Source organism: Marmota flaviventris, chromosome 2 (assembly GCF_047511675.1).
Source record: "Marmota flaviventris isolate mMarFla1 chromosome 2, mMarFla1.hap1, whole genome shotgun sequence".
Taxonomy (NCBI): Eukaryota; Metazoa; Chordata; class Mammalia; order Rodentia; family Sciuridae; genus Marmota; species Marmota flaviventris.
Genome location: NC_092499.1, coordinates 179,665,405 through 179,689,788, shown reverse-complemented (window position 1 = coordinate 179,689,788; position 24,384 = coordinate 179,665,405). Strand labels below are relative to the sequence as shown.

Below are 24,384 nucleotides of genomic sequence, written 5' to 3'. Positions count from 1 at the left end.
GATTATTTCCCTGAGTTATAACATCTGAAGGATACGGAAAATCCCCAGAGGAAAAGGGGAATAACAACCTTCAGGGAGAAAAGAAGAACGGTGTGACATGGGAGGTGTGGGAGGGGGGAGGCAAACAGCAGGCCCTGGGCTCTGGAGTTTCACCCTTTCCCAGCCACAGTGGTTATGGAACTTTTGCAACTGTTTCCCTGACTTAGGCTTTGAACTTGTGCAACTGTTCCCCCTGACTGCCCAACCCACAAACTTTGCAAATGATTCAAATCTTATTATGAAATAATAAACATTATAAAAATAAATATATAAACATTATAAAAATCCCAGACATTTTTCTCACCTGAGAATGTGCCATTCTTCTGCTTAATAAAGAAAGCTTGCTGATTCATTGAGGTCTGTTCCCCATTTGGCTTTCAACATCAATCTCATTGGGAAGGTATGATTATTCTTTTTAGGGACATGAGGAGACTGAGACTCAGAGGTGAAATGACCTGCCACAGCCAAAAAGCTTGGAAGCAGCAGAATCAGCTCAACCTGATGCCACAGTCTGTGCTCTTTCTGGAGTGAGAGAGGGACCCTGGACCCCTTAGGCCACCTTCTCTTCACACTCTGCCTGGCTCAACTGCTTGGGGCCCTCCAAGGGGGCTCTGGAATCCCTGTCATCAATTCTCTGTGACCCTACCCAAAGGCCTCCTCATCTCTGGGTCTCAGCTTCCCCATCTGTTAACCTAGGAAGGACTCAGTAGGGGAGCCCCAATACTGTCCCAGCCCCGTCCCCCCATCCAATTCTTCATCTGTGAAATATCAGACCTGACCTTGTTATTTCCCTTATTCTGTGGCCTGCTTCTGCAGCGTACCTGCTGTGATACTTGGACTGCTTAACCTTGACGCACCTGTTACCTCATCTTGGCTGCAAAATGGGGTTAAAAGCAGTACCTACCTTGGTGTTATGGCTCAGTGGCAGAGCGCTTGCCTAGCATGTAGAGGCCCTGGGTTCCAGCCCCAGGACTAAGAAAAAAAAAAAGTAATACACGCCTCGAAGTTCTTGGAATAATACCAGCCCTGCGATAAGTGTCTAGTAAGTGTTAGTTTTCATGATCACTAGTAAGTGTGTGTATGTGTACGCTGACAGGAAGAAGTTGTACTAGAATAGAGAAATGGTTCTATTAATGTCATTGCTCCAAATTAAAACCCTGTTTGCTGCGACCCATGACTCCTGCATTATAGAGAGTGAAGTCCAAATTTCTTAACCCACATCCAAGGCTCTCCTTCGCCATCTACCCATGTTTCAAAGAGCGAAGCAGCCAGGAGCCCGGTGTGGAGGCAAGTCTCCTGGTTCTAACCCCAGCTCTGCAGCTCACTATCTACGTGAGCTTGGGTGAGGAACTTTGTCTCTCTGGGCCTCCGTTTCTCAACTGTAAAATGTGGAAAGTAACAGCACTCACCTGATAGGCTGAGGCAATGCGAAGTAAAAATAGCTTAGCCAGCAGGGAGACAGCTTAAAGAACCGGCAATTAGTGGCTGGGGATATAGCTCAGTTGATAGAGAGCTTGCCTTGCATGCACAGGGCCTGAGGTTCAATCCCCAGCACCACCAAATAAATAAATAAAATAATAATAACTAAAAAAATACATACATATATAATTATCCCTGCCCCCATCCAAGTCTCTGGTCAGCCCCAGCCCTCAAGGTCTTGGCTCGCGCCTTGCTCTTCCCCATCTGTCCATCCAGCAGAGCATCCTCTGCAAAGGGCCCAGCTCAGATATCGCCGCCTCTGAAACTTACTGGTCCCTCCTCTGGCCTCTTGCAGGCTGAAATGCTCACAGCCCTCACCATCAGCTTTGTCCCCGCTGACACACCGCACCCTTCCTGCCTAAGGATGCCAAAAGTGGGGCCTGGCTCTGAGCTGCAGCCCTGGATGCCAACACTGAGGCCTGAGGGACGCGCTGGTCTCTGAGGAAACTCAGTGTCTGCCCTGGCCGCCCTCCAAACTCAGCTTCCTCGCCTGTAACAAAGGCAAAGTGGCCCAGGGGCCCTGAAGATACATGGGAAACCTGGTCAAGGCCCCTTTCCTCCCTCCTGTCTCGCACCTGTACTAGCTGGGGAGGGAAGAAGAGGGACAGGAGAGGCTGGCGTTGCTGGCTATGCAGGGGTCCGCTCAGGATGGGCTCCTGGCTCTGGGCAGAATTCCTGGTTCTGAAAGGCTGGGGCGAGGCCCGGGATCCTGAATTTTTCTCAAGCAGGCATAAGCCTTCCCCGGAGTGTGTGCCCAGCTCAGGCTCTGTAACAACCATCCCAGGAGCACACACACTCCTCCCTCATAACCTCACAGTGGCTGCAATGTGCCAGCTTCCCAGCCCCAAGGCTTTGGAGGAGAAGACTGTCACCTAGGGGCTAAGAAAGGAACTGCCAGGCTCGGGTCTGAGCCATTTGGACACATATGATAGAAACATTTATTGAGTACTTTCCCAGCGAGGGCACCATACCAGACGATCTGCACATTTCACCATACTGAACCCCCAAACCAACCCCAGGAGGTAGGACCATCACAAGCCCACTGTATGGATGAGGAACAGGGGAGCTCAGAGAAGTGAAGTGACTTTACTGAGGTCACAAAGTAAGTGCCTGGCAGCTCTTGGATTTGAAGCCAGATCTGGCTCACAGCTGCCATCTACCCGCCATACTGAAGTGCCTCCTAAATGCCTACCTCACAGTTTTCTGGGGACACTGTGAGGAACCCTAAGGGAAAAGGTCCACTAGGTAAGGACTCTGACCATGTCCAGTCTCCTGAAGAGAAGCTTGATTAGAGGCCATCCCAGGCGGCTGGAGAAGGGTGGCTGGGGCCACCCTGTCTGCCTTGGAGGTGGTCTCACCACCAGCCTAGCTTAGCCAGGCCCGGGCTTCTCGGGCTCCGGCCTTCTCTCTTGCCATTTGCTCTGTCCTGGGGATGAATCCCAGGATGCTGCAGGGCCCTCCAGCAGACTGGGGGCATAGAAGGGCAGCCAGGGGCCTGAGCTTACATTCCAAAAGGGCTTCTGCCACGGCTCACTTCCCCTGGAAGGATCTCTGGTCCTCCTGGGCCGCGGGGCCCACAGGCATCAGGTTGGCCTGTGGGAGCAGGAGCTCCACCTCACTCCGAGGCCTGGATGTAGACAGGTACTGCGAGCATGGCACACGAGCCCTCGGCCCCCGCCTGCAGCTCTGCCAGTGCCAGGTTGGAGCCCAGCCCCTCAGCGTGGCCTGGCACTACCAGCTCAGGGTCCCCGCCCACAGCGCCACCCACTACGATGGACAGCACGGCATCCTGCTCCGAGAAGGGTGGCTTGCCGGGGGCAGCCTCGGGCACTGGCCCGGCCCCTGCATCCTTCAGTTCCTCTAGTCCCAGTGGGTCCTGCAAGGGGGCCACCACCTTGTGCCCGCCACCGCTGCTGCTGCCGCTGCTGCTGCGGGGAGCTGCCCTCCTCCGGGGTGGCCGCCGGGTTTGCAGGTCCTTGTCCTTTGAGGGGCCAAGGCGGCAGCGGTGATCCTTGAGGTACTTGTGGCGGGAAAAGCCCTTGGCACAGCCGGTGCAGCGGAACTTGTAGTTGCCTGTGTGAGCACGCTGGTGCTCGGCGAGGTGGGCACGACGGCTGAAGGACTTGCTGCACAGGCCGCATTTGTGCAGCTTCATGCCTGAGGGGGTAGAGGCAAGTCAGTTTGAGGAAGCAGACCCTCGCCCTGCAGGGGTGCTTCGCCCAGGGAATGACACTCAGTGTCCTGCCTACTGGCCCTGGCTTCCTCCACTCTCCTCTCCCACCTCCTCCCAGCTAGTCACTCTTGCCAGCCATATACTTCCTTAATGCAGTAAGCTGGCTGCTGCCCCTGGGCCTTTGCACTTGCCATTTCCTCCGCATGGACCAGTCCACTTAATCCTTAAATCTTGGTAAACTTTGCAGGTCACCATGATCTCTCACCTGGATGACAGAGGCAGCTACCTCCTCTGGTCTGCCTACCTCACTACAGGGAGCTAGAAATGTCTTTGCAAAACACAAACGAGCAAGGTGTTCCCTGTTCCAAACCTCCCACTGATTCCCTATGTTCCCTAAAAAGCACGCTGCTGTCTGGCAGCCCCCTCACCTCTCGGCCCCATCTCCTGTCTCCAACCAGGCCCTGTGCACGGCCTCCCACCCCCTTCTCCCTCACCGTGAGGTCAGCTCTGTTGCCCCCTCTCCCAAAGAGCCATTTCCTGGCTCTTCTCATCCTTCGGGACTCGGCTCCCAGGGGCCTCCCTCATCCCCACACCCTTCACTCTCCGCCCTGTTTCCCTCCTCCCTGCACCCAGTGTGCTTGCTGCTTTGTTTATTTGCTCACTGTATACTTTTGGTCTCCCCACTAACTGGGAAGTTTCCCAAGAGGGCTGGGTGGGTTCTGCCTGGCTGATGCCCTATGCCACCCACGCCTGAGCCAGGGTCAGGCCTCGAGTCACTCCTGAATGAATCCCTGGTGTCCACATCACCCTCAAGTCAACCTAGCTCCTGCTCACCCTGGTCCATGCACACGCCCTTGGTCGCCGCAGCCTTCTTGGGATGGAGGCTCAGAGAGGCAGTGACTTGCCTGAAGCCACCCAGCAGCAAAGTGACAGCCCTGATTCAAACCCAGATCCTGCCTCAACTCCTTCAACTACTCTCAGTTTTCAGGGTTTCTTTAGCCACTGGGTCCTGTCTGTGGCCAGTGGTTCTCACCCAGGGGTGACTCATCCCATTCCCAGGAGACTCTTGGCCATGCCTAGAGACACAGCTGATAGTCACACTACTGGGGGAAAGCCATTGACACCAAGTGGACAGACACCTATCAGGGCACAAGACAACCTCCCACGACAAAGAATTACGCAGCCCACGGTGTCAAGGCTGCCAGGATGAAACATCCTCTTCAAGACTAAGCAGTGGGTGGAACCCCAGAGAGCTGCTCTAGGGAGCCCCTGGGAAACGAGGAGTGGTTTGAAGACCCTGCCCAGCCAAGGAGCCTCCCAGCCACATCCTGGACCACACCTGATCCACACTCCTCACACCGGGCACCACTCCAATTCAAATGTCCCTTCTCAGGCTGGCCTTCCCCTCAGACTGGGGGGGCTGTGAGATTCGTCTGTACCCCTCAGATTCCGAGCACAGACTGGCTTCCAGCCCACGAGGGCAAGTCCGTTGGCTGGACTCCACCAGGCAGGGACAGTTGGCCTCGCGGGTGTGTCTGCTTTTCCTCCTCCTGCCGTCGTCACCCAGGGCTTGGGCTGAACCGCCCGCCTGGCAGGCCGTGGGTCCCTTACCTGAGTGGGACAGGATGTGAGCCTTCAGCTTGTCTGGCCGGTTGAACTCTTTACTGCAGCCCGTGTGCGTCCTGGAACCCACAGCCATGAGTCAGGGGAGCGCAGCAAGCTTGGAGCCCTCTTGCTGGCCCCCCAGTGGCCCTGGACAGGACGGAGGGACACCCTTTCGCCCTAAGGGCTGGGAAAGGAAGCAGAGTGGGGAGTGAGCAGGACAGGCCAGAGAGAGGCCTTCTGCCCGCAGGCCTGGCATCTTTGGGTCCAGCCCTCCCTGTGGGGACTCCACACTCCGCCACCACCTGCCGCAGCTCTACTCACGAGAAGGGGCATTTGTATTTCTTGAAGGGCTCGTGGATCAGCATGTGCCTCTTCAGCTTGTCCTTGCGGTTGAAGGCGGACTCGCACACGGGGCATTTGTAGGGCTTCTCACCTGCAGGAGACACCCCGCCAGAGTGAGGGTCCCAGGGCTCCCCACTGAGCCTCTCAGGGCGGCAGCTCCGCCACGGAGGTGGGCTGGGAAAAACAACTTCTCATTTCTCGATTTTGTTTTGCCAGGGAGAAGAGAGGACTCTTTTATTTATTTTTTTTAAGATGGGGTCTCGCTGCATTGCCCAGATGCCTCTGAACTCCTGGGCTCAAGGGCTCCTCCGAGGGACTATTTTAGACAGGCTGGTGGGAGACGCGCCTCCGGTACAGCAACTCATGAAGAGAGACCCCGGGACAGGGAGCTGCCAAGGAAACGCAGGCAAGGGTCCAGGCAAGAGGGAAAGCAGAAGCATGCTGGGGTTCCTGAGGAGCCCCGGGAGGCCCGCATGGGGAGGAAGGGGCATGGGTGAGGTCACCAGGCAGCTGGCCTCATGGGAGGATCTGGGCGGCTGAGGTCGGACCGTGGCTTGCATTCTGAGCCGGATGAGAAGCCAGCAGAGGGTCGGAGCAGAGGAGGGACAGGCCCCTCTGGCTGCGTTTGGAGAGCAGACTCGGGGGAGTCGGGGTGCAGGCTGGGTGGAGGCTGGGCAACAGGGAAGCGGCAGAGGACAGGCCAGGTCGGGGAAGTGGGGTCAGCAGCCCTCACCAGGGGATTGGCCATGCATGAGAGGAAGAGAACGTCCAGCATGAATCTAAGGTGTGCCTGAGTCATGGTCAAAGCCATCGGGTCCACAATGGAGAGGGAGACTCATACTTTATCCAATCAAATCCCTGAGGTAAGGACTACTATTGTCCCTGTGTTACAGCTGGGAAAGAGAAGGTCAGGGTGACCAGCCCGCAGTCCACACTCTGGCTGGGCAGCTAGGATTCCAGCCCAGCGGTGCGATCCAGAGCCCACCTGAGCTGCCCCAGGTCTTCCTGCTGCTAAGCTGAGCCTATCTGGCAGTGGAGGGGTGTGTCTCACCTGATGGCTGCAGAGCCCTCAGGACACCAAGGGAGGTGCCTACAAAGCTCATGTGCGGTCACAAGCTGCTCTTTGGAAAGGGCTATTCCGGGGCTGATTTGATTTTCTGCCCTTGTGTCCTCTCTGTCCTCCCGCAGAAGGAACAGTGCTTTGGAAAAACTTCAATGCAAGTGCTTACGGGAATTCTGGTGCTTACTATGGAATGGTCTGCAGCCAGCAGGGTGTGCAGTGGCGCACGCATGCCTGTGATCCCAGCGCTCAGGAGGCTGAGGCAGAGGGATTGTGAGTTCAAAGCCAGCCCAGGAAAAGCAAGGCCCTAAGAAACTCAGTGAGACTCTGTCTCTAAATAAAATACAAAATAGGGCTGGGGATGGGGATCAGTGGTTAAGTGCCCCTGAGCTCAATCCCCAGTACCAAAAAATAAAAAACAAAAAAAGACTAAGGTCAATCTGTGTTCTGTTCTCTCATCTGGAAAGATCCCTTAGCCAAAGTGGCAGAGGAAAACTATAAGGTAGTTTAACAAAGTCACTTTCTTGTTAGGAAAAAGTATAATCCTTATGCCTCATAAAACCCCAGGGGAAGCTGGGTACAGTGGTGCACACCTGTAACCCAGCTAACACCGAGGCTGAGGCCAGCTTGGGCAATTTAGTGAAATTCTGCCGCGACAGGTGACTAAATCAGTCAGGGTCACTCCAGGTGAACTGGGTTGGCACTGAATAATCACACAGAGACAGAGAAAATACCTTTTTCTTGGGGTTCAGTGAGGGCTCCTTGGCCCCAGCTCCCACAAGGGAAGCAAGAGAGGCAGACAGAAGAGCGCCTGCCGGTGGCCGTGTTTACTGAGGGGAAGAAAGTTCCACCCACATGAGGCCAGGGATTGGGTTTCAGTCTCACTGGGTGAGACTTCATTCCTCTGCCAATTTTGAGATCCACCTGTTTCTGTGTGCAGGGGAAACCAGTGGATGTGCGCGCTCAAGGCTAAGGGTGCTCAGCTCCTATGTGGCAGCTCCTGACAAAATCTTGTCTCAAAATAAAAAATAAAAAAGGCTGGGAATGTGGCTCAGTGTTAAGTACCCCTGGGTCCAATCCTGAGGACGAAACAACAACAACAACAAAAATTACAAAGCTTAAGACTTTCCTTTTTTATTAAAGGTAAAATATATATAACATAAAATTTACCATCTTAGCCATCTTTCAGTATTCATGTCGTTCAGTGGCATTAAGCACATGTGCACTGTCGTGCAGCCATCAAGACCATCCATCTCCAGAACTTTTTCCATCATCCCAAGAAGAAACTCAGTACTGCACTTACATTTTATTTTTATTTTTTTATTTTTATTGATACTGGGGATTGAACCCAGGGCATTTTACCATGGAGCTACACCCCCAGCCCTTTTTTTTACTTTTACTTTTTTTAATTTTTGAGACAGGATCTTGCTAAGTTGTTGAGGCTGGCCTCCAACATATGATCTTCCTGCCTAAGTGGGGAGTCCCTGGGATTACAGGCATGTGTGACCACAACCAGCCTGCACATACGTTTTAATCTAGCACTTTCTTTTTTTTAATATTTATTTTTTAGCTGTAGTTGGACACAATACCTTTATTTTATTTATTTACACGTGGTGCTGAGGATCAAACCCAGGGTCTCGCACGTGCTAGGTGAGCACTCTACCGCTGAGCCACAACCCCAGCCCTTAATTTAGCACTTTCACTGCTGGGAATGTATGCTACCGATCTATACCTGAAGTTTGCCAAAGGACCCACATAGCATCGTGTGAACCTTACAAACTAACAGCTGAAAAATAACTGAAGGGCCTGCCCATTGTTCTGCTCGACAAAGGAATACTATACAACTATGAAGACAGAGTTGCTATTCAAGAACATCTTCAGCTATACTGACAAGGAATTCTGACACAGAATTCCAAATTATATTCTATGTTTACCTACATAAAAGTAAGCAAGTATGTTGTACAGATATAAAATAAAACCAGGGCAGCCCCTACTAGGTCCTCTCTCACCCTGTGAGAACTCTGGCTCTTTTCTTCTCACTTGAATAAATCCTATTATTTTATACTGGAATGAATGAGTGAATAAATAAATAAATAAATTAAATTAAACAAAACAAAACTAGATTGACCCAAACTAGACAGTAATAGCAGTTAATTTTAGGGAGGGGATTAGGAGTATCTTACAAACTCCCAAGTAGCTGGGACTACAGGTACATGCTGCCATGCCCAGTTAGTAGTTATTTTAAAAACTGAACACAATTGAAAATATTGCTTTGTGAAACTTTGGTTTCAACATATCCTATGTGCTACGTATATCCTGGGTTGTGATATAAAATATGCTTTACTAAAAAGAATTTGAAAACTGGATTGTCCATGTAATAGAGCACTAGCCTAGCAAGCGCAAGGCCCTGGGGACCGTGGGGGGAAAATAACATTTAAAGATTAAAAAAAAAAAAAAAATCAATGTCTCAACTGAGGAGAGAGGGTTTCGCCCAGATTTGGTGGGAATTTTGCTCAAGAGTCCCGGAGCAGTCTACAGGAGCCGACTCTCGGGGCAGAGCCAAGGTCCCCCCCACCAGCCTCTAGGAGCTTCTCCCTGCTCTAATGCTAGTGGTGACCCAGGGTTCATGAGCGAGAGCTGGTGGCCTGGAGGCGGGCGCAGGGCGGGAGGAGGGGCGGGGCGAGGTACCCACCTGAGTGGATGTGAGCGTGCAGCTTGAGGTAGTGCTCCCTCCGGAAGAACTTCTTGCACACCTGGCACTTGAACCTGCCTCCGCTGCCATGCGTGGGCAGGTGACGCCGCAGATAGCGTTCACAAGGGAACACCTGGAGGCAGAGGGCTCGGCTTCAGTGCTGCCTCCCCAGGCCCCCTCCCGCGCACCTTCAGAGCTCACGAGCCCCTCGTGTCCACCCCCAATGGAGATACCCTTCCTTCTGCTCACCTGAGACCAGGGCCCGCAGCGGCAGACCCAGCCCTCAGCACCTTGTGGCTTCTCTACTCACCCAGGAGACAAGCCCAAAATGCACCTTCTCTGAGTTTCTGCCCAGGCTGTTCTTCCTACCCACAGGGCCTTTCTCTCTCAGTCTCACAAACTCCTACTCATCCTTCAAGACCCAACTCAGATGCCAGAGCCGCTGTAAAGCCTTCCCTGAATTCCTGGTGCCAAGCTAGACAAAGAAGATCCTGCCTCCCGGTGATCACTCACGTTTTAAAATCAGCATTTAACCCACTGAACTAGGATCCCTGGCTTACATGGGGACTCTAGGAGGGCAGAGAGGGACTTTCATTCCTCAGCAAAGAGCCCAGGTCAAACGACTGTCGGGTAAAGGAATGAACAGGAAGGTAATAAAGACCCAGAAAACACAGAAACCCAGACCTTTCCCTGTAGACAGAGGAAAGGCTTCACTCACTCACTCACTCACTGGGTTAAGAGAAGCCGTCAAGGGCACAGACACAGCGCCCCACCCTCATGAGCCCCATCACTTCCTAGCTAGGTGGCCTTTCCGGGTCTTGTTTCCCCCTGTAAAACGGGGACAGAAAGAGTATATCTGCCCTCCAGTTCTAAGTGGGTCAATTCAGATAGAATAATGGCACCTGGAAGGTGCTTTTTTCTCGATTCATGATACTTTTTGCTTAGACCACAAATTCTGAAGTTAGGTATGTAATTAGAAACATCTAGAACAAGGCTAAAGTGGAGAGAAAAAAAAAAAAAAAGGCTGTCCTGGAAAATCTGCATGTAAGGTTGTCTCTCATGAGTAGAACCTGGTGACGGCAACCCAGGGGAGCAATCAGCAAACCCAGATGGCAGGAAGCCCCACAGGGCCAACGGCCCAGTTCCTTGGAGAGATAAATTAAAAGGGGGAATAAAAAAGGAGGCACTGGGGCAGGGGCTCGGGTTAACAGAAAAGCTTCTGTTGTGTGGATAACTGCAATATAGGGACTGATTCAAATCAACCATGACACTTGAGCCAGGGACAATGGAAACACTTCCTGGATGTCTGATGGCATAGGAGCAGGTTTTAGGAAGGACTTTCAGAGTCACCAACAAGAAGGTCCAATGATGACGACAGGATGGTACATTGGGAAGCTGGAGGCCACACTCAGATGCCTGTCGGCCCCCTGCACCCACTGGCACTTCCCGAGGTGGAGGAGAGACAGAAAGAGCAAGACATATACCCGCCACCTCCCTTGTCACCACCCGTAGGGCCAGCACTGGGGGGGAGGGGCAGCACCCACCTTCTGGCAGTGCGGGCAGGGGAAGTTGTGAGTGGCAGTCTGCAGGTGGTGCTCCAGGGCCTCGGGAGTGGAGTACTTGTTGACACATTTGACACACCTGAGTGGGGAGGAGCCGCAAAGGTGAGAGCAGCTGGGCAGGCGCAGGTCTGTCCCCAATGCCCCAGGCCATCGTCCCTCCTGCCCCAGGCCATCGTTAGGAGGCAAGGGCCTGAGTTTCCCTGATTCTCAATCCACTCCTCTCTCCTGCCACTGCCTCCATCCTCCACCCAGCTGCTGCCACCACCTGCTGGGACATGCACAGTAGCCTCTGGTTCAAGTTCCTGTCCCCAACCTGTCCCTGAACATCCATTTAGAGGGCAGCCAGAGGGAGCCTTTAAAAATAAAAATCAAGGGCTGGAGTGGCAGAGCGCTCGCCTAGCATGTGTGAGGCATTGGGCTCCATCCTCAGCACCACATAAATAAATAAAATAAGGGCATTATGTCCATCTACAACTAAAACAAATATTAAAAATAAAAAAACAAAAACAACAAAAATCAAGCCAGCCATGGTGAAGAACACCTATAATTCCAGCTACTTGGGAGGCTGAGGCAAGTTTGAGGCCAGCCTCGACAACTTAGTGAGACACTGTCTTAAAATAAAAAATAAAAAGGGCTGGGGTATAGTTCAGTGGTACAGCACACTTGCATTCGGTCCCTAGCATGACAAAGGAAATCAATCAATCAATCAATCAGTCAGGGCTCTGTGTAGCTCGGTGGTGGAGCGCTTGCCTAGCGTGCACAAGGCCCTGGGTTCCATCCCCAGCACTGCACACACATACACAAATCAACAAATAATTAAAAAATGAAAGTGAGAGTGTCCCCCAGTTGCTTGCACTTTGTTGCACACCACGGCCTATGAGGCCCTACGGTCTGACCCACTCCTACCCCTCAGACTTCTTCCCCTACTCCCTACCCAAACCGCTCTGTCCCAGCACCCTGGCCTCCTTGATGAACCTTGCACACAGCAAGATCATTCCTGCCTCAGGACCTTTACACTTGCTGTTCCAGTTCAAATGTCACCTCCTTGGAGAAGCACTCCTTGACCATTCTGTCTCAAGTTGCCCCCCACAGTCTACCCCAGGCACCCCCTGTTATGTCACCCAGCTTATTTTCTCCTTAGCACTAATTACTAGGAATTATTTTATTTGCTTGCTTGGTTATGAACAGTCTCCTCCACTACACATAGTCCCTAACAATGGAACTACACCTTTCCTATTCACAGCTTGCTCAGGGTACCAGTGAGAATCTGTCATATGCAAGAGCCACACAAAGGGACGCAGGTCCAGCTCCTTCCTGCCTGATGCTCTAGGTTTCCTCACTTGTGACATGGCCCTGCCTGATGGTCATTCTAAGATTGCCACAGAGTTGAAGGACACAACTGTGCCGAGTGGCTCATAACTGAAAAGTGTGGTATACACAGCTCCTGTGGCTGACATGCCCCTGGAACAGCATGTTCAGGGACTGTGGTATAGCCTATGTTTAGCCTGTGCTTAGCATGTGCAAGGCCTGGGTTCAATCCCCAGCACCACAAGGAGAAAAACGGAACAGCACTTGTAGGTCCTGAGCCACTCTGAAGGAATAAGACCACCATCTCCCACCACGAAGACATTCACCAGCCAATGGACCCTTATATAATGAGATACCTGTGGGGCATGTCACAGGTGAGCAGGCAAATCATGCCAAAACAGAAACACGTGAGCCCTGTCGTCCTTACACTAGTGCCACCCACGGGAAGCCCCAGGAAGATGGCACCCATGGTGGATCTAGGGGACCCCTCAGACCACACTCTGAAAACCACACACAAAGTTCTCCAGACAGCAAGAGAGGGAGCGGGGTGGACTGGAGGGAGATACCAGGGGAGCAGAGACCCAACAAGCTGGTGAGGGGACAGGACTAAACCTCAAGTCTGGGGCCGGGGGAGATCAGCAAAAGCCATGAAAATCAAAACTCCCTGCCAGAAATACCTCCTTCACTAAGTCATCCAAGGCAGCACAACAAGTTATGGGACACATGATCATTACGTGCCTCCTGAGATGGTGCCCAGAGAGGGACAGTGTCACTAGTGATGTTCTTGCCAAAAGTACACATCCTGGATATAATAGCAAGGTAAAATCAGGCAGACCCAAACAAAGGCATTCTACAAAACAACTCAACGACACTCTAAAAATATCAAGGTCAGGCTGGGCACGGTGGTGCACGCCTGTAATCCCAGTGGCCCTGGAGGCTGAGGCAGGAGGATCATGAGTTCAAAGCCAGCCTCAGCAAAAGCGAGGAGCTAATCAACTCAGTGAGACTCTGCCTCTAAATAAATACAAAATAGGTCTGTGGATGTGGCTCAGTGGTCGAGTGTCCTTGAGTTCAATCCCTGGTACCCACTCCCCACCCCCCCACCCGCCAAAAAAAAAACCTAGGTCAGAGCCAGGTGTGGTGATACACACCTGTAATCCCCAAAACTTGGAAGGCTGAGGAATGAGGATCAAAAATTCAAGGCCAGACTGGGCAACTTATCGAGGTCTCATCTCTAGATCAACAACAGGAAGGGCCAGGGATGTGGCTCGGTGGTTAAGCACTCCTCGGCTCAATCCCTGTTCTTTCTCTCTTTCTCTCTCTCTCTCTCTCTCTCAAACACACACATACACACACACACACACTCAAGGTCAGGCTGGAAATGTTGCTTAGCACAAGAGCACTTGCCCACGTGCCCAAGGCCCTAGGTTCACTTCTAGTTCTTCAAGGTCATGAAAAGCAAAGAGAGGATGAAACTGTTCCAGCTTCAAGGAGGTGAAAGAGGCATGACAATGAAGGTGAGGTGTGATCCCAGGCTGGACCCTGGGCCAGAAAAAATGTGTGTGCTTTTCTTTTTTCTTTTATTTTATAAAGGATATTAATAGAACAATTTGGAAGTTTTGAATAAGGCCTGAAGATGAGCTAATAGAATTATACTGATTTTTTTTTTTTTTTTGTACCAGGGATTGAACTCAGGCGCACTCGAAAACTGAGCCACACCCCCAGCCATATTTTGTATTTTATTTAAAGACAGGGTCTCACTGAGTTGCTTTGCGCCTCACCATTGCTAAGACTGGCTTTGAACTCTCAGCCCTCCTGTCTCAGCCTCCTGAGCTGCTGGGATTACATTCACCCTAGCTTCCCTTGTTTGGGGCAAATGTACACAGAAGATAAAAAGGAAAGAACATCACATCTTCAAATGACTCTGAAATGCTTCCAAATATGATAAAACAAATGGGATATGACGTGTGCAATTGGGAAATTGGGTGAAGGTAGATATGGGAATCTCTGTACTAGTCTTATAACTCTTTGGGAAGTTGGAAATTATGCCAAAATAAAAAGTTTTAAAAGAGCTTATTTCTTCACAGTAGGGCCTCATGCATACAAAGCTATTTTTTTTTTTAATTTTCTACCTGTGATACTGTTACTGGAGTAATGTTTACTTTGTGTATATGTGGTACTAGGGCTTATAGCCAGATGCCACATCCCCAGTCCTTTTTTCTTTATTTATTTTGAGACAGGGTCTCACTAAGTGGCTGAGGCTGGACTTGAACTTGCCATTCTCCTGCCTCAGGCTCCCAAGTCACTGAGATTACAGGCGTGTACTACTACACCTGGCAGTTTTTATTTTTGAAGTTAAATTTGGAACCTGTGGATCAATGGGATAACTATAATCAAGTGGTTCTGTTTTCAACAAGGACTACATAGGTTAAAGCATTGGCAAAAATCAAAGGATAGTTCTATACCTCTCCTACGTGGAGGCGACAGTGCCAGTGACTCGGTAATAAACAGTAATAAAACACTTATTCAGTTGAAGCTAACAGACCCAAACCAGATTTTAAATGGCTGGCATTTTTCTCATCTATATGGTACTGAAAACAAAATTCTAAAAGTTTCATTGACCATTTTATATGTTTAAAGTTCAATTTATGTTTAAGGTCCAGATACATGCACATGATTTAAAAGAGTATTTATTGGTTATCTTGCGTGTATTAAACCTATAAATCTTTAACTCTACAAAGTTTTTTTTTTTCTCTTGTGGTGCTAGGGATTGAACCCAGGGCTTCATGCATGCTACGCAAGTATTCTACACTAAGCTGTACCCCACTCCACAAACTTCTGCATGACATTTTTAGAAAGCTCAAACACGTCATATTTAATCCTGAGATAAATATGCATCTTCAGTCACAGATACACAGGGTGCCAAATACACCTCAGAAACCCAAAATAATATTTGTTATTTAACTAGATTTATAAAGTGGTCATTTAAAAAACAAAGAGACAGGGACTCAGTAGAGCACTTGCCTCACACGTATAAGGCACTGGGTTCAATTCTCAGCACCACATATAAATAAGTAAATAAAATAAAGGTCCATCAAAACTAAAAAATATTTTAAAAAATAAAATAAAAGAGACACTTACGCCAGGTACAGAAGCACACACCTATAACCCCAGCTACTCGGGAATCTGATGCAGGGGAATGCAAGGGCAAGTTCAGGGCCAGGCTGGGAAGCTTAGCCAAACCCTGTCACGAAATAAAAAATAAAAAGGGCTGGGGGCGCAGCAGAGTGATAGGACACCCCTGGGTTCAATTGCCAGTATCTCAAAAAAAAAAAAAATCTTTTAAATTGTAGCCAACTTAATCACACATAAATGTTCTAATATTTGTCCTCCACAGCCTTCTGCAACCTGCTTAGACATTCTACAACTTGTTTTCATCCTTAGTTTTCTGTCCCATTTTTCTTTTTCCCATCCTGGAACAATCCAGTTACTTTATTTTAGGACAAAAATCTTACTTTACCATTCGAAATCTTTTCTCAACCAAAAACATTCTCCAAAATATGTCCTCATACTCATAACCTTCTTAGGTCTTTCTCCTACTTGCTAATTCTTTTCTGCCCTTTTTTTCTAAGTTTGCATTTTAAAACAATTTTACAGGGGCTGGAGTTATAACTCAGTGGTAGAGCGCCTGCCTCGCACTTGTGAGGTACTGGGTTCTATCCTCAGCCCCACATAAAAAATAAATAAATAAAATAAAGATATTGTGTCCATCTTTAAAAACAAAACAAAACAATCTTACAAAATTTCTGAATTTAAAAAAAATCACTCCTTTTTCTCAAAAAGATGAAATACTAGCTGGGCGTGGTGGTGCACGCCTTAATCCCAGCAACCTGGGAAGCTGGTGCAAGAGGATAGCAAGTTTGAGGCCAGCCTGGGCAACTTAGCGAGGCCCTAAGCAACTTAGCAAGACCCTATCTCCAAATGATAAATAAATAAGTAGGGCTGAGAATGTAACTCAATGGTAGAGCGACATGGCTCAATCTCCAGTACTGGGGGGAAAAAAAGATAAAATATACGCTTTTCATAATTTTTTCTCATTAAAACACAGCTCAAAGTGTTAGAATTATAATTTTTAGTAATCTTTAATGAAGACCCAGGAAGAAAGCAATCTTGAATGTTTTTTGATACATCAACAACTTATAACCCCTTGTAGGTGGACACAATATCTTTATTTTATTTTTATAAGGTGCTGAGGATCAAATCTAGTGCCTCACGCATACCAGGCAAGTGCTCTACCACTGAGCCACAGACCCAGATCATGAAAACACATTTAATGACCAAAATATATTATATTTTTATAGACTTTAAGATACTTATTTGCAAGTTTTATGTAAACCTTGAACTAAGCAGTTTTCCATAGCAACAGCTGGGTTTTAGAAAGCTTTCTTTCATCCAGTTGTTTTCCCTCAGTCCTGAGTGGGTTTGAGAGTTAACCCTTGTATACCAGCTCTAAAGTTGAAGGTTAACCCTTGAATAACCAGATTTTGAGAAAAGATGGGGGAGGGCAGTAGTCAGAGAGCCCCAAATTTCCATTTAGACAAAACAAAAAGCTCAAGTTCCTATGAACACCCCAGCCCAAGGCAGGATGAGCTGATAATCTCACTCTGACTTTCAGATATGGCCATATTGATTAAAGTTCCATTCCTACAGACCCCAAAACCGAATCCATCAGAAAAACCATGAGCTCAAAAAGGCAGAAGAAATTATTTTTCTTAATCATAGGTTTATAGCTATAAACAAACAAAACAGTAAAAATTCTCTCTAGTGGGCACTGAGACAAAATCGGTACTTTCCATTATTATGCAAAGCACAAGAGAGATATCCTCAAACTAGCCTGGTTTCTCTGTGTACCTCATGTCCCTTCCCTGCTAAGTGGTACCACAAAGTTACAGAATCCAAACTTCCCTATTAGACAAAGGGCAGAGGCCCAAATTGGTTTAAAAGAACCACACTGGTTCAAAGGAACCCCAAACAATAAGGAAAAAGAGGGGTGAGGGCTGACGTGCACCATCAGGGAGAATTTACTAGGGCTCAGAGTTCAGGGCCTGTAGGTCCAAAAGTTTATTTCTCTGCTTCACCAAATCATGGTAAATGCAGCCAATGCTGGCCCAGAGAGGAAGGAAAAAAAGAAATCCCTGAAACAAAGATAGTTTCAGTAGCTGCAAAAAACTGCCCTTTCCTTCCCCTTGGCCAGGCTGTCCAGGGGCAAGTAGCTGATGCCCAAATGTTTCCTGGCTGGCTCGCCAAAATTTTTGTCAAGAGTCCTAGGCCGGGAGGCCTGACTCCAGGGGTTCCACCAAACCAAGTCTAGATATTCACCCAAAAAATGAAACCAAGAAGTTAATGGTAAAAAGCAGACAAGGACTTTAATCAATATGGCCAGACTGGGAAGTCAAAGTGAGACCATGCAACTCAGTCCTTTGGGGTGTTCACATGAGTTTTAGATTTAAATAGAGGAAGAATCAGGGGAGGGGAATGAGAGATATGCAGAATTAAACGGTTTTGATCAAACTGTGGTCTGGATGATCATGATCTCACTCTGGTTCTGTAAGGTGTGGCTCAGAAGAAATCCTTATTACTCGAGGGGGCAATCTCCATTTTCTTCTTAGAATGCAGGAGGTTTAGTTATCAGACCTGTGATCCAGGAAGCGGGTAACTTGGTTCCTATGAGACAAGTGCTTCTGCTTAGGGGGCAGTCTCATCATGGGTGATGTGTCTGCAAGATTCCACTCTTTCTGGAAGGTGTGGGGTAGACTGGAGATTTATTTTTCTTTTTCTTTTCTTTCTTTTTTTTTGGGGGGGGGGGGTGTGAGTGTGGTGCTGGGGATTGAACCCAGGGCCTTGTGCATGAGAAGCAAGCACTCTACCAACAGCTATATCCCCAGCCCAAGACTGGAGATTTCTAGGCACCACTCCAAGGTTCTGAAACAGGATGAAATTCAAATGTCCCTACAGATCTTTCCTCAGACTTGAAAGGAGACAAGATGATTTAGGTAATTTAGGGCTAATAAACCTTATATTGCCAGCTTTTAAATGAACACTCCTTAAAGAATCAACATGCCTAATGCAGAGCTGAGCAGGTCACAAAGTTTAAGGTGATAAAGGAGACAGATACAAATGAAGGCAGAGAAGCCAGGTTTTATCATGCTTTTAGTTCCCCATTGGGCACCTGAAGGCCTAAATGAAGAATCAGTGCTGTTAGCAAAAGCAGCTTCTCTAAGTTCCTGTTACAATGTGGAGAAGTGGGTCAGGGTAGATAAGGAATTCCTACTCACTCTGTGCCCATTTATGGTTTTTAAATATTGTACTATTTGCACATAACAATTAGTTTTTGAAGGGGGCAATTAATCTTTTTTTAGAACCCCCATGGGTCTCTGACTTGCAAAATTGTTTCTAGGAACTTACAAATGAGTAAAGATGTATGTCCAAAGTTATTCCCTGTAGTACTGTTTATAATAATGACAACTGGAGATAACCAATTATCTAGGAATGAGGGATGGTTTAAATAAGTTATAGCACATCCATGTGCAAAGGAATACTCAGCAGCTGTCTAAAAGAATGAGGCAGATCTGCTTATGCTGAAAAGTAGCGATGTCTATATTACAGTTTAAGTTTTATAGTTTAAAGGTTGAAATGATAACACAAGGGAAGAGTGGATAAAGGGAGGCTGGAATTGATTAGTGAACACTACATGCATGTAAAATATCACACTAAACACCATTTATGTGTACAATATGTTAATCAAAAATAAAATTTATACTACATATATAAGTGTGTGCACGTGTGTTTGTGTAAGACACAGAGTCTTTCTGTGCTGCCCAGCTGGACTTGAACTTGTGATCTTCCTGCCTCAGCCTCCTGAGTAGCTGGGACTACAGGTATTTACCACCATATCCTGTTAAAATATATATATTTAAAAATAACAACACTAAAGGTACAGAGGAATCCCTCTAAGTTTCAGTCCATTTGTCATAAGCTGCACAATAGAAAGATGGTGTGATGAATTTTCACCAAATCCTATGACCATGTTTAGGATTACCAGACTCAATGTGTGTGTGTGTGTGTGTGTGTGTGTGTGTGTGTGTGTGTGTATGAGATATTTATATCTGTATCTATATCTATAATCGTATACATTACAGATATATACCAAAATACACCAAGAGATTAACAGTGGTTATCTTTGGGTGATAGGCATTGTGAGTTTTCTCCTGTGTAAGGTTTTTTAAAAATCCTTTCTCAGGAGGCATGATGGCACTTGCTTGTAATCCCAGCAACTCAGGAGAATGAGGCAGAGGATCACAAGTTCAAGGTCAGCCTGGGCAACTTGGTGAGACCCTGTCTCAAAATAAAATTTTAAAAAAGGGCTGGGAGGGCTGGGGACATAACTCAGTTAGTAGAGTGCTTGCCTCACATGCACAAGGCCCTGGGTTCAATCTCCAGGGGGAGGTGGGGCAGGGCTGGGAATGAAGTTTAAAGGTACAGCACCCTTGAGTTAAATCCCCAGTTCTGCCCCCACCCCAAATCCTTTTTCTCGGTATTAAACATGAATGACTTCTGCAATCAGGAAGGAAAAAATCTATTACATATATATGTAACTTACATATGCATATAATTTTCATATAATGTAACATGCATGTGTGTATGTGTGTGTCTATGTATATATATATTTCTTTTTTTTTTAAATCAGGCACACTTTACTACTGAGCTACATCCCCAGATCTTCTTATTTTATTTCTCATTTGAGGCAGGGTCTTACTAAGTTGCTGAGGCTGGCCTTGAACTTATGATCTGCCTGCCTCAGCCTCTCAAGTCATTGGGATTACAAGCATGCACCACTACACCTGGTGATACTCCTTATATTTAAAATAAAAATATAAGGCTGGGAAAGCAGCTCATTGGTAGAGCATCCACCTAGCATGCACAAGGCCCTGGGTTCAATTCCCAGTGCATCCCCCCCACCAAAAAAATATATAATCCTCAGCAACAAAAGTGAGGCAGGGGGCATTATAACATCAGAGCTTAAATTAAACTACAGAGCTATAGTAACAAACACAGCATGGTATCAGCACCAAAACAGACATGAAGACCAATGGTACAGAATAGAAGACACAGAGATAAACCCACATAAATACAGTTATCTCATACTAGACAAAGGTGCCATAAACATACATTGGAGAAAAAACAGCATCTTCAACAAATGGTGTTGGGGAAACTGGAAATCCATACATAGCAAACTGAAATCAGACCCCTATCTCTCACTCTGCACAAAACTCAACTCAAGTGGATCAAGGACCTAGGCATTAGACCAGAGACCCTGCACCTACTAGAAGAAAAAGTAGGCCCAAATCTCCATGTCAGCTTAGGAACCGAATTCCTCAACAAGACTCGTAAAATGCAAGAAGTAAAATAAAAAATGGGGAAAAGGTACACTCATACATTACTGGTGGGACTGCAAATTGGTGCAACCACTATGGAAAGCAGTATGGACTCAGCTATCCCACTCCTTGGTTTATATCCAAAGGACTTAAAATCAGCAGCCACATCAATGTTTATAGCAGCTCAATTCACAATAGTTAGACTATTGAACCAACCTAGGTGTCCCTCAATAGATGAGTGGATAAAGAACATGTGGTATATATAGTCAATGGAATACTACTCAGCTTAAAAAAGGAGTGAAAGTCTGGCGTTTGCCAGTAAATGGTTGGAGCTGGAGAATATCATGCTAAGTGAAATAAGCCAATCCCAAAAAAACCAAAGGCTGAATGTTTTCTCTAATATGCGGATGCTAATTCACAATAAGGTGGGGGGCACTAGGGAAGAGTAGAGTCACCTTAGATTAGGCAGAGGGAAGTAATGGGGGAGGGGATGTGGGGATAGGAAAAACAGTAGAATGAATCAGACATAACTTTCCTATGTTCTTATATGAATACATGACCAGCGTAACTCCACATCATGTACAATCACAAGAATGGGAAGTTATATCCATGTCTGATATGTCAAAACACATTCTACTCTCATGTATAACTAAAAAGAATTTAAAAAAATTAAAAATGCAAAATACATATAGCATAAATACAGCAGCAGATATAAGATTCACTTCCAAGCTCTGGGGAGGTACTCACAGGCAGGCCAAGGCTACATGACTCCCAAGGAACAGAGCAACCACAGGCTAGGACAGGCCTGGACCTCTGAAAATATGAAGGCGCCACACCTGCTCCAATATTAGAGAAATTCTCACCTGTTTCAGTTACCATTACTCTGGGTCTCTATTGTAAGTAGCCAAACCTACACTGAAGTAATCCAATAACTGTAGCAACCAACTTCACTGAGACCCACGATGCTCCAGGCACCATGTCCACATGCCTCATGCCTGTCTTTCTAGATCATAAAGGGTCCAACACGGTAGGCACTATCATGATCCCCATCTAAAAGATGAGGAAACTGAGGCCCTCGGTAGCTGAGTGCTTTGCACTCGTCCATAAGGATTGCAGTTAATGAGATCCTAACACAGGTAGTGGCTCCAGAGCCCTACATTACCCATGACACCATTCCACCCTCGGGTTTGGCTGATGGCCATCTGCTCCTTGACCAAACTTTGGGACTAACAGGTCAGCCTTTTATCACAGTGAACAGTGTTTCTCCCTGAGCAACGGTGCTTTCTAACCTCAAGGCCTGTGTTTATTTATCTCTAAATCTCAGAAGCCTCACCCAGGAGTTCCAGGGCTAATGGAAGTCACCAACCAAGTCCCTAGAAGGTACAAGTTTGTACAGAGAAATGTACAAATGGCCTCCAGACAGACATCCCTCTAGGTTCCCAGGCCCCATCCCCACGCACAGGATTACAGGCAAATGTACAGAGGAACACCTGCAGGGCCAAAGCCCAGGATGGGGAAAGGTGGGAAGTGCGTGTCTGCAGAAAACGCCCACTAGAGGGGAGCGCCTGGCAGAGGGCCTGGACAGCAGCCGGGGAGCCCTCCAAAGGACCACCACAGGCCCAACACCCCAAGGAGAACTACCTGAGGATCTAAGGATGAGCACGAGGCCCCCGGGGGGCCTGCATCACTCCTGCCCAAGGGATCTTCTTAATGACTCAAAGCAAGACTCAAGTGATGGGAAGGGGGATCTGAAAAGTCACCCCATGTCCACCTACACGAGGTTCACTCCTTATCCATCCCAAGAATCAGCACCCAGCTCCAACTTTAACCCACATTTAACAGATCATTAAACCAACAAATCTTATTTTTAGGATTTTTGCTTTCCAACATGTGCTTGTTTGAATTTTTTAGTTTAGAAAAAACAATCAAACCTTTTTCCCATTACAAAAGAAGAGATATTAGTTTCCTTTTTTAAAAAATATATTTTTTCTAGCTATCAGCGGACTTTATTTTATTTATTTACATGTGGTGCTAAAGATGGAACCCAGTGCCTTGCACATGCTGGCAAGCGCTCTGCCACTGAGCCCCGCCCCGCGAGGTCCCCTTTTTCAGGGTGTCCTTGTCTCTAGTGAATGTCCACCAAGTCGGAAGCCACGTGAGCAGGGCAGCACTGGCTCCCAGCTGTGCCAACATGCAAACTCGTCCCGAGGCTGAGCCTCGCTTCCCCCTGAGGTGTTTCACCAGGACCACAGGCCCCCCTGCGCTGTCCCCTGCCCCGCCCTGTGCACTGGGATGGCAGGTGGAGGCACCTACTTGTAGACGGCACTGTCCTTCTTGGGGCTGTGCTGCGGCAGGAGGCTGTGGGAGTACTGGTGCACGCCCAGGTCGTACAGCGAGGGGAAGTCCTTGCCACAGAGGTGGCAGCGGTAGCTGAGCTCCTCCTGGTGGCTCTTGATGTGTTCCAGAAATGCGTCAAGCTTGGGGAACGTCTGGGCGCAGCTTTTGACCACACACTTGTACACCTTGGGGGGAGACTCGGGAATGAGGGGAGGCGGCTGGGGGGGGCGGTAGGAATCTGTGACACCAGCCTGGGGCACTGCTGGTGGGCACCTGACCACGTTGCCCCGCTCCCTACTGCCGGAGCCCTGGTTTGCTTTGCTTAGTTTTGCTTGATTTGATTTGATTGATTTTGTGGCATTGAGGGCTGAACCCAGCTGCCCTACCACCGAGCTACACCCGTGGCCCTTTTTATTTTTTGAGACAGGGTCTTGCTAAGTTGCCCAGGCTGGCCTTGAACTATGATCCATCCTCTCACCTCAGCCTCCGGGGAACTGAGATCACAGCGTGCACCACTGTGCCCAGCTTGTATATGGATGTTCTTTTGAACCGACTTTAATAAGTAAAATTCTGACTTATATCCAGGGTCTCATCTGTAGAAAAGGTATGTTTCTAGCATTTTGAAAACTATATTTTGATAAGTATATTGTGGGGTGCCCACATAATATCACACACTCTTTCTTTCCAACAAAATGAACCCCAATTTACTCAGGGTAACAACATACCTACTTCAAACACTGGATTCCCCTGGCTTCCGTGAATCTAGTGTCAGCCTCGTGACTCCTTTTTGACAATGATATGTAGGCAGCAGTCTTTCAGGATGGCACCCCTCCCAGAATGAAAAGGTAAAAGTTTCCTAAGAGAAATCCCCTCTACCTTTTGCATTTGTCCTGACTGGAATATAGATGTGATGAACAGAGATATAGTAGCTATTTTGTCACCTTGAGAAAGTACGCTACCAGCTAAGGTAGAAGAGAAGAAAGCTAGGAGCTGGAAGAATCCTGGTCCATGATACCATGTTTGAATTGCTATGCAAGCCCAGCTCTACCTACGTATGGGCTTCTGATGTGAGGGAAATTAAACTCTTAATATTAATCCAATTTCCTCTTATTTGCGGCATAGTAACACATTTCTCAATGACAGAGCACAGGCACTGGCTCTGGATAATCAGAGATCTACAGAATGCCTCTAGGAAAGGTTTCCTTGCTGCTCTCAAGGTTTCCATGGTTGGGGACATAGCTCAGTGGCAGACTGCTTGCCTAGCAAGCCCGAGGCCCTGAGTTCAACCCCCAGCACAGCAAAAAATAAGTAAAATTCAATGAAAGAAAAAAAAGGTTTCCATTGTTTCCAAA

General features: G+C 47.9%; 1 protein-coding gene across 5 annotated transcripts in view; it reads right to left on the bottom strand.

The window, feature by feature from the left end:
• Window positions 1-2,432: 2,432 nt before the first annotated feature.
• Window positions 2,433-24,384, bottom strand: part of Znf341 (zinc finger protein 341) — a 43,055-nt gene continuing 21,103 nt past the window's right edge. For all 5 annotated transcript variants that reach the window (XM_027945246.3, XM_027945248.3, XM_027945245.3 and 2 more), the window contains 6 exons: window positions 23,009-23,217; window positions 10,935-11,031; window positions 9,391-9,523; window positions 5,618-5,729; window positions 5,303-5,373; window positions 2,433-3,675 (listed from right to left, as the gene is read on the bottom strand). In XM_027945246.3, coding sequence (XP_027801047.2) covers window positions 3,134-3,675; window positions 5,303-5,373; window positions 5,618-5,729; window positions 9,391-9,523; window positions 10,935-11,031; window positions 23,009-23,217 — 1,164 coding nt within the window. In that variant the 3' untranslated portion in view covers window positions 2,433-3,133. The remainder of the gene's footprint in view (window positions 3,676-5,302; window positions 5,374-5,617; window positions 5,730-9,390; window positions 9,524-10,934; window positions 11,032-23,008; window positions 23,218-24,384) is intronic.